Source organism: Mustela erminea, chromosome 1 (genome assembly GCF_009829155.1).
Source record: "Mustela erminea isolate mMusErm1 chromosome 1, mMusErm1.Pri, whole genome shotgun sequence".
In the NCBI taxonomy this organism is placed as follows: domain Eukaryota; kingdom Metazoa; phylum Chordata; class Mammalia; order Carnivora; family Mustelidae; genus Mustela; species Mustela erminea.
The window spans coordinates 101,919,841-101,932,440 of record NC_045614.1 but is presented as its reverse complement, the minus strand read 5'-3'; the positions used below and the strand labels follow the sequence as shown (position 1 = coordinate 101,932,440).

Sequence of the window (12,600 nt, the reverse complement as noted above, 5' to 3'; positions counted from 1 at the left end):
TAATGTTAAAAAAAAACGGTATTTTTTGAGCAACTTTTAGAAATCTGGTGACTAAACTGCAGTCACATCTACCTTCTTTTCTAACAAAACACTGATAGAACAAATATTTTTTGAGCCCCTCTTATATTCCAGACACTGTGCTAGGTGCTGGAACTACAGCAGCAAGAAAGGTAACCATGGTCCCAGCCTGCGTGTTGTGAATAAGTAATAACTGTTCATTTTGTTCCTTTTTAAATAATATTATGGATTCAGTATAATTATACAGTTCACAGAAAGTTTGAGAAAATAAAGGAAAAAATCTCCTATGACTTCATTATCCTAACCACACAACACTTAAATTTTGAGAATTCCCTCTAATCGTTCTTCATATAATGTAGTTTATTTCCAGTTCTGTACATTTTCTTTTTTCAGTTAACACTCTTTCTTTGTGAAATATATTTCACACAGTCTTCTGTGTGTATGAACAGTTTCAAGAACATGGTAAAAGGTGTCCTCACCTATCTGGTCTTGGAACGTTGCCAGAAGGATTTGCTCTGAGGTCCCCTTCTGGTTGTAGTCCCCTGTGTTTCCTAGATCTAACCTACGACCTACCTAGATAGAGCCCTACTTTTTTTTTTTTTAATGGTTTTACCACCTGCATATGTACCCCCATAACAATGTTATTTAATTTAGGAAAAAGTGAATAGCCAGCACAAGTTTAGCTGTATAAGGGAGGGGCTCTGTTGCCATTCATAGAAGAAACCTCCTAGGAGAAGATGAGCTAAACCGAGTCCCTGGCTTTAGCATCTTATAAATCATTGAGGAAGTTTAGAAGAGTCCTTTCTGAAGCCAAAAGAAGGCAAAATTCTAAATGAATTTTGTGAAATACATGGTTCACAAAGTTAGAGCATTTGGTGTGAGCCAGCTACTGGCCATTCAGCAGGAATGCGGACAGAGGGAAGAATCTACTCAGTATTTTCTACCGCTGAGCAAACTGTGACCCACTTCCCAGCCCTCAGCAGTAGACTGAAACCAGAACATGTCTTTGGGTGAAATGAATGTCTTCAGCCAGCCCAGACAGCAGGGCATGGAAAGGAGAGTTGGCATTTCCACAGATGCTCACCACCGGCCAAATACAGGTGCAGATGGGACCGGTTTCCCTTGAGCATTCTGTCCTCAGATTTCAAAAGACAGTAACAGTGGCAGTATGGAGGGCACGGATGGCGGTCTTCCATACATCTGTCTCTTGAATCACATCACTCTGATCTGGACCAGTTTCCCTGTGTCTGCTCTACAGCTTTCTTCCTGGGATGTCCTTTCATTGTCCTTTTGTGCTAGATCCGTCTCCTGTATTCTTTTCTTCTTTTCTGGTTGCCTCTCATTTCAGTGGAGCACATCATCCTTTAAACTCTGAGAAAGATCTGTGGGAGGCAAAATGTGAAAATGTGTGTTTGAAATATCTTTATTTTGTCCTCATGTTTGATTGCTAGTTTGGATAGAATTTCTAACTTGCAGTTAATTTTTCCTTTAGAATATTGCCTCCTTGCTACAGCATTCTGGTGAAAAGACTGATGTCATTTCCGTTCATCATCTTCTGTTTGTGACTTCTTTTGTTTGTTTGTTTTTCTCTAAAATTTGGAATCTGTCCTTTGTCCCCTGAAGTTTGAAATTATCTCTGGGCACTCGGTGGGCCTTTGTAGCACAGGACAGCCATAATTTGGTTCTCTGAAATTTTCTTGAATTTCTTCACTGATGACTTTGTCTCCAGTGTTTTTTCCGAAATCTTTATTTCATGGTCATTGGACTCCCTGCTCTGGTCCTCTTATTTTTCACTTCATTTCTCTCTCTCTCTTTTATGTGTGGAGAGATTTTCTCACAATTTTATCTTCTGAGCCTTCTCTTGATTTTTAATTTTTGTTACCATGTTTTAAAAGTGTTCTGAATTTTGTTTTTCAAAAAGCATATTTGTTTCATATATCTAATATTGTCTCAAGACTGAAGATATTAATTATCTTTATTTTTAAGGTTCCCCCCCAAATTTTTTTTGATCTTTTGTATTTTGGTCTTTGTAATCCTGTTTAGGGATTTTCTCAGAGATCTGATATTTCTTGGATTTCTGCTCACGCTTAAGTCTAGGGAAACTAAAAACCTGACTTTAACTTTTGAACATATGGGTGGAGCCTGTGCTTCTCAGGACAAGTAATCTAGATTTGTTGGGGGAACCTAGTGTTAGTATCATTAGATTTTCCCTCTCAGGTTGGTGAAATACCCCAGAAGGAATTCTGATCTCCTGCTTGGTGGGCAAAGTAACTAGGAGCGGTAGAAGAGAAGAGAGTAAGGTGGGGGAGGATCTTAGCATCTAATGTTTATTTCATGTAGAGTTACTTCATACCTGTTATCAGTATGGTATCCATTCTCTCTGAAGTCCCTGATGTTCCCCAAACTAGAGAATAAGCTGCCTTGTTTCACTCTTCGGAGACAATACCTCCAGAACTTGGCTGGGATGCAAGAGGGACAGTTACCGGAAGTGTGTAGTTGGGGAGGGGATTTAAGGATTCAGTTGCTCTGCACACAGGTTCCACTCAGTCATCATTTTAGCATTCCTGTAAACCCCCAGATCCAGAGATACCTGATGCTGTCAGTTCCTGAGCCCTCTCTGGAATCTGCAAACTACTGCACAAGAGTCAGCTTTCTAATTACCTCCCAAAATGTTGTTGCTTTTAGGGGTACCTGGGGGGCTCAGTTGGTTAGGCATCTGACTCTTGATTTGGGCTCAGATCATGATCTCAGGGTCATGAAATTGAGCCCCACATTGGGCTCTGCGCTGAGTGTGGAGCCTGCTTGTGATTCTCCCACCCTCTCCCCCCGCACCAGCTCGTGTGCACACTCTCTTTAAAAAAAGAAGTTTTTATTGCTTTGTCTACTTCCCTGGTATCTTCAGGTTTGTCTTTGTATAAAATACATTTAATATAATTTTAATGGATTTCAGAAGAAAGTGAAATTAAGATGTAGGTGTTCAATGCACCATGAAATGAATCTGAAACAGTGATATCTTTTGTATTAGTTGTATCATCTTCATAACCATCTCTTTTTTTCTATAACTGTCTTTTTAAATGATATAAAGTTTATCAGGTGGAAGTTCGATCTTTAAGTTTGCTAGAACCACAGTTTAAAAACATAGATTTTAATTTTACTTGCACATTTCTTTTTCTTTACTCATATTGTTTCCTAAGGCTAAATTTCTAGAAGAGTAACTACTAGGCTAAATGGATATGAACATCTTTGGGCTCTTGAAAAATATTACGGGACTGCTTTCTTAATTTGGTGAACTGGTTTACAGTGCCTCTCCAATTCTGCTCTGAAGAAAACTAATCCACAGGGCGCCTGCGGTGACTCGGTCAGTTAAAGGTCGAACTTTGACCTTGGTTCAGGTCATGGTCTCAGGGTTGTGGGATCGGGCCCTGAGCTCGGCTCAGGACCTACTATAGATTATTTCTCCTTCTCCCTTTGCCCTTTCCCCTGCTCACTCCATGCTCTCTCTCTCAAAATAAATAAAATCTTCAAAAAAAAAAAAGAAAGAAAGAAAACTAATCTTTCTTAAACTTACGTGGCTTTAGGTGTTAAAAGTATCCCTCTTTTGTTTTGTTTTGTTTTCAATGAGAAAAAATTAGATTTAGCCACCTGGACTTCCCTTTAAGTGATCCCGATTTTCTCGGCACCATCCGAAGCATTATAGCCAGGAGCCCGTTGATCATATGCTTTCCTGTCTCCGTTGGGCCTGATCAGGGTGGCCACCTCCATGTCCTAGAGCTTTCTCATAGCCTGTTTGATCTTGTGCTTGAATGCAAGTATGTTGTTGTCTTCTACGTTATTCATGGCTGACTCAGTAGCCGGGAAATTTGATGATACAGCATAGTGGTGAAGCTTGGCTCCTGGGGGCACTCTTGAGGATATTTGGGCTGCCTCCAGAGATGCAGTGTCTTGATGCATGGGAAGGTGGGCAACATGTGGATTTTCTTTTTTGTGTGCGAATGACTGTTGGCACCTTTCAGCACTGCTTTCTTGTCCTTCAAAGCCTTTGCTTTGGGGCAGGGGAGCAGGTGATTCCTTCTTCACCTTTGGCACCATCTTCACGAAAGGCAAAAAGACAAAAATTCCCTTCTTGTGGGGCGCCTCAAGAGCAGGGGCTCTTGATCTCAGGGTTGTGAGTTCAAGGCCCTCATTGGGTGTGGAGCCTACTTAAAAAGTTCCCTTCTAGGGATGCCTGGGTGATTGAGTCAGTTAAGTATCTGCCTGTGTCTGAGGTCATGATCCCAGGGTCCTGGGATAGAGCCCTGCCTCGGGCTCCCTGTTCAGCAGGGAGTTTTCTTCTCTCTCTGCCTCTTGCCCCAGGCTTGTGTTTGCTCTCTCACTCACACTCTTTGTCTCTCTCTCTCTCTCAAATAAATAAATATAATCTTTAATAATAAAATTAAAAATTCCCTTCTTAAAGACAGTTCTCTTGTGCTTAAAATTAAGTTGTAAGTTAAAGTATTTGCTTTGATCGGTGATCTCTTTAGTCTATTTTCAGGGAATTAAAATTTCTCTTCTATCTTAATCAGTCGTCTGTAATTTATTTTTAAAGTGGGAAAGGAAAAAAGGCATGGCCAGCATTTGAGTTTTGCCGTCATTTACCTGATATCCAGTCTAGAAGTTAGAAGATTTTTTTTTTAAATGTCTTCTACCTGACCCTCTTGCGGTCGTGCATTGGTATTTAATCTTAACCACTTGATTTTCATTTCCTTTTAAGCATGCTTATTTTTTAATGAGACCAGGTACTTTTGTGGCTTTGTTTTTAATACTCATCTAGAATGAAATGTTTTTAGAAAGGTAGGAATAGTTTTCTGCAGATACACACGTGGATTAAAATTTTCCTCTTTGGTTGATTTTTTTTGTTGTTTTAGGTGGTGCTTCCTACATTTATCCTAGAGAAGCGTTCCTTGCTGGAGATGTATGCAGACTTTATGTCTCATCCAGACCTATTTATAGCCATCACTAATGGAGCCACAGCTGAGGATAGAATGATTCGTTTTGTTGAGTACTACCTTACCTCATTTCACGAAGGCCGTAAAGGAGCCATCGCTAAGAAACCGTACAATCCTATCATTGGAGAAACATTTCACTGTTCCTGGAGGGTGCCAAAAAGCGAGGTGGCATCCAGTGTTGTCAGCAGCTCTTCCACCCAGGCAATCACAAATCACACTCCTCTGTCAGAGGAGACTTTGAGCCAGGTGGGATCAGACTGTTATACAGTCAGATTTGTTGCTGAGCAGGTTTCCCATCATCCTCCAGTCTCAGGATTTTATGCAGAATGTGCGGAAAGGAAGATGTGTGTAAATGCGCATGTCTGGACTAAGAGCAAATTCTTAGGCATGTCGATAGGCGTGACCATGGTTGGAGAAGGTAAGTAGAAAAACTGTTCTCCAATTTTTCGTATCAAGCTATAATCTTAAGTTTGGGGAAGCTAGATAAATATAAATTTAAAATGTTACATGTGCCACTTTTTTCCATTTTTTAATGTGTTCCAGAATGGTGGGGAAGGGGGCCTCATATTTATGGAGAAATATAAATTATCTTCTTTAATTTTTTTTCCTGATTTTAAATATAAAATTTTTTATTGTAGAGTATTTGGAAAACTTAGAAAAATATCAAGGGGAGAATAAACCGTCCCTAATACCTCCATCCAGAGAAGGCTGAGTTTAGCTAACATTTTGTATTTTATGTTCGTACTTTTATTTTTGTTTTATAAATTTGGGATTAGTTCTCTCTATATAGTTTTGTGTCCTGCTTTTTTGCAATAAATATTCATTTTCCTCCCATGTCATTGATAATACTTTAAAACATGTTTTGATGACTGTATAATACCCTGTGAAATGAGATATTTGCCATCTTTTATTTAACCATTTCCTTTATTTGGACATTGAAGTTGTTTCCATATTTTCATTATTGTAAAAAGCACTCAAGAAATATATTACCTAGAAATATCTTCTAGTTTGATCTTTTATAGCTCCCGAGGAAGTAATATTTTAAAACATCCCCAGTCTTTAATTTCACTTCAGCAAAAGGTTATGAAAAAATAATTTAAGGTAATACCCCAAAAGTAAACAACAACAAAAAACTTCCACAAAGGGCGCCTGGGTGGCTCAGTGGGTTAAGCCGTTGCCTTCGGCTCGGGTCATGATCTCAGGGTCCTGGGATCGAGTCCCGCATCGGGCTCTCTGCTCAGTGGGGAGCCTGCTTCCCTCTCTCTCTCTCTGCCTGCCTCTCTGCCTACTTGTGATCTCTGTCTGTCAAATAAATAAATAAAATCTTAAAAAAAAAAAAAAAACTTCCACAAAAACCATTACAAAGTTAGTAAAAATATAAAGGCAGAAGAAACCCTACCATCTTAATGTTAAAGGAAAACCCTTGTGCATTAAATAACATGTTCAGAATGTAAAATTACAGTGTTAGCATGGCATAATTAAGCCTATGATATATGATACTAACATTTTGAGATAGTATTAAAATACCTCTGAAGAAAATACTTTATCCCCCTTTTCAGTTTTGCCCATTGTTAAGATCTGTTGTGATATGAGTCTTAGCAATTTCCAAATAATGTTTTAAGTTAATCAAAGCTTCTGTAATTTTAGAAAGTCTTAATGTTTTATTAGTTAGAATTTTGCCATCTTCACTGATAAGCTTCATACCATTAGCTCTAAGATCTTCATAAATCAGTTTGATTTTATAGATGAAAAAAACAAGTCCATAGTGATGAGACATGTTCAAGGTCACAAAAGTTAAGGCACAGCGAGATTTAGAACCTCCTCCTTTAACACACTCTCCCTGAGGACGGTTAGCTGTTACTGAGAATCCGATGGTAGCCTCTTCAAGAAGGAAATACTTCAGGAAATAAGGAAAAGCATTAATATCTTAACCTTGCGTTAATCATGAGGAAGGTCTAAAATAGGTGATTTTTATGTGCTTATTCCATATTTGTGGAATGCCTTTTAGAAATTAAATTTCTTTTGTAACCTCAATAAAAAGTAAACAAAATCAGAAAATGGGAGTTAGACAATTTTGTTCTAACAGGAACATGTTTTTATTTGTTAGGGGGAAATTCCATTTAATGATGATGTAAGTGAGGTTTTAGAATTCTTTGAATCTGTTGCCTAATAAGACTATTATCATATACATTCAAAACTGACTGATTTTAATTTAACTCAGATTTTGTGTGTGATACTTACGGCAAATACAGTTTCAGAATAAGAGATCAGAAATCCAGGTTATAAGGGGACATATTTTTAGAAAAATAATCAAAACATATGTTTTCTAACTTAAAATGAATCAGCAGTTACTATTAAATCCTTCAGGGATACCCGAGTATGTTGTCTGTATGTCTTCTGACAGCTCCCATTACATATAAATGTATTACAGCCAGAACCAGGTTCCTTATGAAATTGCTTGATAATTCTTGATTTATTATTGCCCTTTGTGAAGACTATAAAGGTTACACAAGAAAATAGTTGGTGTTCCTTTATGTAAAGTAGACTGCTTGAGAATCTCAGTTTATCTGTTTGGTTATTCTAAGAATTAACTATATTAAAATACTTATTACAACTCTTGCCCTTCCTTATTTGCAAACATTAAGAACAGAGTAGTTAATGAGCATTCATTAAGAGAAAGATACCATTAGAGTTCAGTTCAGTATTTAGTCTCCTAGTGACCCAGATAATGAGCTTGGGTTAGTAATGTAGCTCAAATATCCTTAGTGTGTCTTCTTTATCTAGTATAAGTTGATTATTCATTAATGTAATTTCTCTTCCTATAATTTTTCTTTTAAAAAACCATCCTTAATATAGCATCACTTAATATAAAACAAGTCTTATTAGAATAATATTTGTTTGAAAACTGTCACTTCAATCTCTTGTAGCCTCACACCAAATTCTTCAGAATTTTGCAAACAAAGTTATTACTATGACCATAGTTTTCATGACAGAATTAGTTTTTTTCTTCCTAATATACATAGAATAAAGAATGCTTTTTTTCATTGAACTGAGACAAAGTTCTGTGACTCTACAGCATTAGATATTAATTATTCCCAAACTAAGAAAGTTGTTAGTATTAATTATCAGACCATACCATGATGCAGTATAGCATATTCTTAAAATCTGATTTAAGGTTTTATTTTTAAGAGTCTATTAGAGGGAAATCTTGATCTGTTTCTACTAAAACACTTCTGGTCCCATGAACCCCAAAGGGATAGCAAAGTCATAATAAATGTAACTCAGATTCACTATTACCAGGAATGTTACAAATACAATTTTAAGTGAAATTAGTTTAATCCAGAGTTAAATGAAAATGAAGCAAAATAGTGATGTTTCTTTATTAGGCTTGAGAAAAACTAATAATGGATATTTTATAACTGTCTCTCTTTTTTTTTTTTTAAAGATGTTAACCATCTTTATGTTTTCACATTCAGGTGTCCTCAGTCTATTGGAGCATGGAGAAGAGTATACATTTTCTCTACCGTGTGCATATGCTCGGTCAATTTTAACTGTTCCTTGGGTAGAACTGGGTGGTAAAGTCAGTGTCAACTGTGCAAAAACTGGGTATTCAGCCAGCATCACTTTTCATACTAAGCCATTTTATGGTGGCAAACTACACCGGTAAGAACATTTAAATGATACCTGGCTCTTATTCTACTGTTTATAACTCCTTATTCTTTCCTGCTTTGTTTTATGTAGATGGAGTTGTAGTTTTATTTATTTCTACTTTTTTGAGACATTCTGGGCATCCTGATCTAGTTTTTTTGGTTGGTTTGTTTAAGATTTTATTTATTTATTTTAGAGATAGAGAGTGAGAGTGCAAGTTGGGGGGAGGAGCAAAAGAGAGGGAGAAGCAGAGCCTACACTGAATGGAGAGCCCAGTGCCAGGCTTGATCCCATGACCTGAGATCCTGACCTGAGCCAAAACCAAGAGTTGGACACTAAATTGACTAAGCCACCCACGCGCCCCCATCCTGATCTAGTTTTTAGAAGAGTGACAGATCTATCTACTCCTACAAAATTTTCCTGGTTAAATAGGTAACAATATGTAGAGTAGAATTCCTAGCAAATGAACATTCGGTCTCTGGCCCAATTTCTGCCTTAAAGGGGCTCAGACTCAATCCAGGCCTCAGTGAAGGCAGCTGTTGGTACAAGGTAGCATGAGAATGTATCAAATCATATGAAATAGTTGAGGTAGTGCAGTGATGGAATAAGGCCTTTGTTCTAATCCCATCAGGAAATGGCCAGTTCCTGTACCCCCTTCTCAGCTTCTCTGTCTCTTCAGCAAGGGCCAGATCATCCAACATTCGTGAAGACAGGTTGTCTAATAGAATCTTCAAAAGGATACTGACTCCTTTCCTTAAGCCCTTCATGTCTGTTCTGACTTTCCCTAAAGTAGGGATAGTTTTCTCTGTCTGTAACTCTTCACTGAAAAATACATCTCTTGTTGATGATTTTCACAAAGTAAAAATCTGAGCACTTTGATCTAGACATGGAACATTACCAGCATCCTAGAGACCCTCTTCATGCCCTGTTACAGTCACACACACACACACACACACACACACACACACGTTAACCATTTATACCCTTCCCTCTTAGGGTAGCCACTATCCTGCTTTCTAACACCATTGATTAGCTATTTCTGTTTTTGAACTATATATTAAAATGAAATCATACACTGTTTTCTTTCAGGTTTGACTTTTGCTCAGTATTATGTTTTTGAGGTTCATCCATGTGTAGCATGGCTTATTCTCCTTACTGAAGACCGTATTACATTGTATGGCTATGCCACAATTCACTTATTCATTCTAATGCTGATGGGCATTTGGGTAGTTTCCAGTTTGGGGCCATTACAAATGGTGCTGCTAGAACATTGTTTGGTGAATGTCTGTGTGAATTTCTGTTGGATAGATACCTAGAAGTGGAATTACTGGGTCATAGGAAATGGAAGTTGAACTTGAATAGGTGCTGACCAACAGTTATAAGGGGTTATTACCAAAGTACTCTCCCTCCAGCCAGTTGCATATAGCTGTTTTACTTTTTCACTTAGTACTTTCACTTGGGTACTTAAAAATTTTAGAAGTGGAAAGAGAGATTGATTGGTTCCCAGACACCAAATGGGCCTTTAAAAATACAGACTTCAGTGGTGCCTGGGTGGCTCAGTGGGTTAAAGGCTCTGTCTTCGGCTCAGGTCATGATCCCAGGGTCCTGGGATCAAGCCCCGCATCGGGCTTTCTGCTTGGCAGGTAGCCTGCTTTTCTCTGCCTACTTGTGATCTCTGTCTGTCAAATAAATAAAGTAAAAATCTTTAAAAATAAATAAAAATAAAAATACAGACTTCAAAACACTAACGTCAAGAATTATAATATGCATACATATTACCCAAACAGAACCACTAGACATTGTCAAGTCATCTCTTACCCTTAGAGAAGGTATTATTGTGGTTAACACTTTGCTTTATGTGCTTCAACTTACTCTGCTCATTATAGTAATCACAGGATTCACACCTTAAAACCAGCTGGGCCTTTAGACGTTGTAGACCAACATTTACTAGGTGCATATATCCCTTTGCAACATGTCTGAAAACTGATAGTTCAATGTTTTCAAACATTTATTATTCACACAAAACTCACAGTGAGTGAGAGGCAGTCCATTCAGACTCCCTTTATTTATATGTTATTTATTTATATGAAGTTAGAGCTGAAACCTATATCCCTGTAACATTCTTGCCTTGGTGAAAGTATTCCTCAGTCTCTCTATATGCTTGAGTAGAATGCTTAGGGGAAACAACTACCGTGATAAATCTTCCCAAGCCAGCACTATTTTATTATCATGACACTAAGTTATTTCTTAGTGGCCTGTTGCTTATTTTTTTCTCTTATAAGTATTATTTTCTGGATAAGGAGACATGGAGTGATTTTAGTTGTCTTTTTGCAAACTATTTCTGGTCCCTGAAACTTAATTCTGACAGTATATGTGTATGTGCATATGTATGTGTTACCTGAAATCCTGCAGGACTCATACTAACTGTAAAAACATTTTAAAAAACATTATTAATACACAAGCTTATTCTCCTGATTGAGTTGTTTTATTTCCCCCAATATGGCTGTAAGGTTTTTGATAGAACTGTACTGTTTTGGGCCTTCTGTTCCATCTATACAGTGTACATAGTAAGTTATTCATAAAGTTTTGCATATTTGTCTTTGGAAATATGATTATGAGTGAGTTTCTCTCTTCTTGGAGATAGAATCTAGTCCACCCTTTCAAACTGTACCTGTTCCTTTAATATATTACTCCTTTAACATAATCTCTTAGATATGAACTCTTAGATCAGATTTTTTTAGAACTTCACTCAGTTTTTATCCCCTTCCTCCTCCTAGGAGAGCCCTGCAGAGGTTTGAAAACAGCTGTTGCAGGCTCTCTTCCTTTTTTTCTTCTTGCAGTTAACATCTTCATTTCTTTGATAGTCATTCTTAATGACATGAAGAACTAATAGGGTAGTTTTGATATTAGTATGTTCTCATTGCCAAATAGTTGATAGTAAGTGAAATGAAAATGCTAGAGCGACAGGCAAGAGTACATCAGTGCGTATTAACAACATGGGTGCCAGCTGCTAGGGCAGTGAGGGTCAGCCTCTCGGGGGACACTGATGCTTGTAAACACCCACATGTACAGAAAGTTGTGTTGGAATGTTTAATTGAGCTAACCTGTGAAAATCCAACCCTAGTCATAGTACCTTTTTTTTTACTTTCAAATTAAGTATGTTTATCTGTATTCCTGTTAAGTCCTTGCCATTTAAATGTATCTCTTAACTCTGATACAAGAATACAGTATACTATTTTGCTAACAATTCTGATCTTTTTTTTTTTAATATTTTATTTATTTATTTGATAGGTGACAAGTATACAGAGAGGCAGGCTCCCCACTGAGCAGAGAGCCCGATGCGGAGCTCTATCCCAGGACCCTGAGATCATGACATGAGCTGAAGGCAGAGGTTTAAACCACTGAGCCACCCAGGCACCCCAACAATTCTGATCTTAATTCCGAAGGCAGTGGGGAGCCAATTAATGTTAAGCATGGAATTAATATATATTATTTAATTACTTTTATCTTTTGAAGTCATTTCAAACCTCCAGAAGAATTGTACAAACTCTCATGTATCCCTTGCCTAGTGTTAGCATTTTGCTTCATTAGCTTTGTCAGAATCTTTTTCTATGTACATATCATTATCATTATTATTATTATTCCTGAAACATTTGAGAGTTATAGACTTCCTGACACTTTAAACTATTTTAGTGTAGGGCACCTAAGTGGCTCAGTCAGTTAAGTAGCTGACTCTTGATTTCGATTCAGGTCATGATTCTGGGGTCCTGGGATTGAGCCCCGTGTTCGGCTCCTTGCTCATCAGTCAGACTGCTTAAGGATTCTTTCTCTCTCTCTCTCTCTCTCTCCTTCTGCACCTTCCCTCACTTGCACGCAAATGTATTCACTCCATCTCTCTCTCTCTTTTTCAAATAAATAAATTTTTAAAAAAATATTTATTTAGTTGACA

General features: G+C 37.6%; 1 protein-coding gene across 1 annotated transcript in view; it reads left to right on the top strand.

The window, feature by feature from the left end:
- OSBPL11 (oxysterol binding protein like 11) overlaps nt 1–12,600 on the top strand; it is a 98,139-nt gene that overhangs the window by 64,015 nt on the left and 21,524 nt on the right. The window contains exons 9-10 of the mRNA XM_032335886.1: nt 4,923–5,421; nt 8,480–8,666. Coding sequence (XP_032191777.1) covers nt 4,923–5,421; nt 8,480–8,666 — 686 coding nt within the window. The remainder of the gene's footprint in view (nt 1–4,922; nt 5,422–8,479; nt 8,667–12,600) is intronic.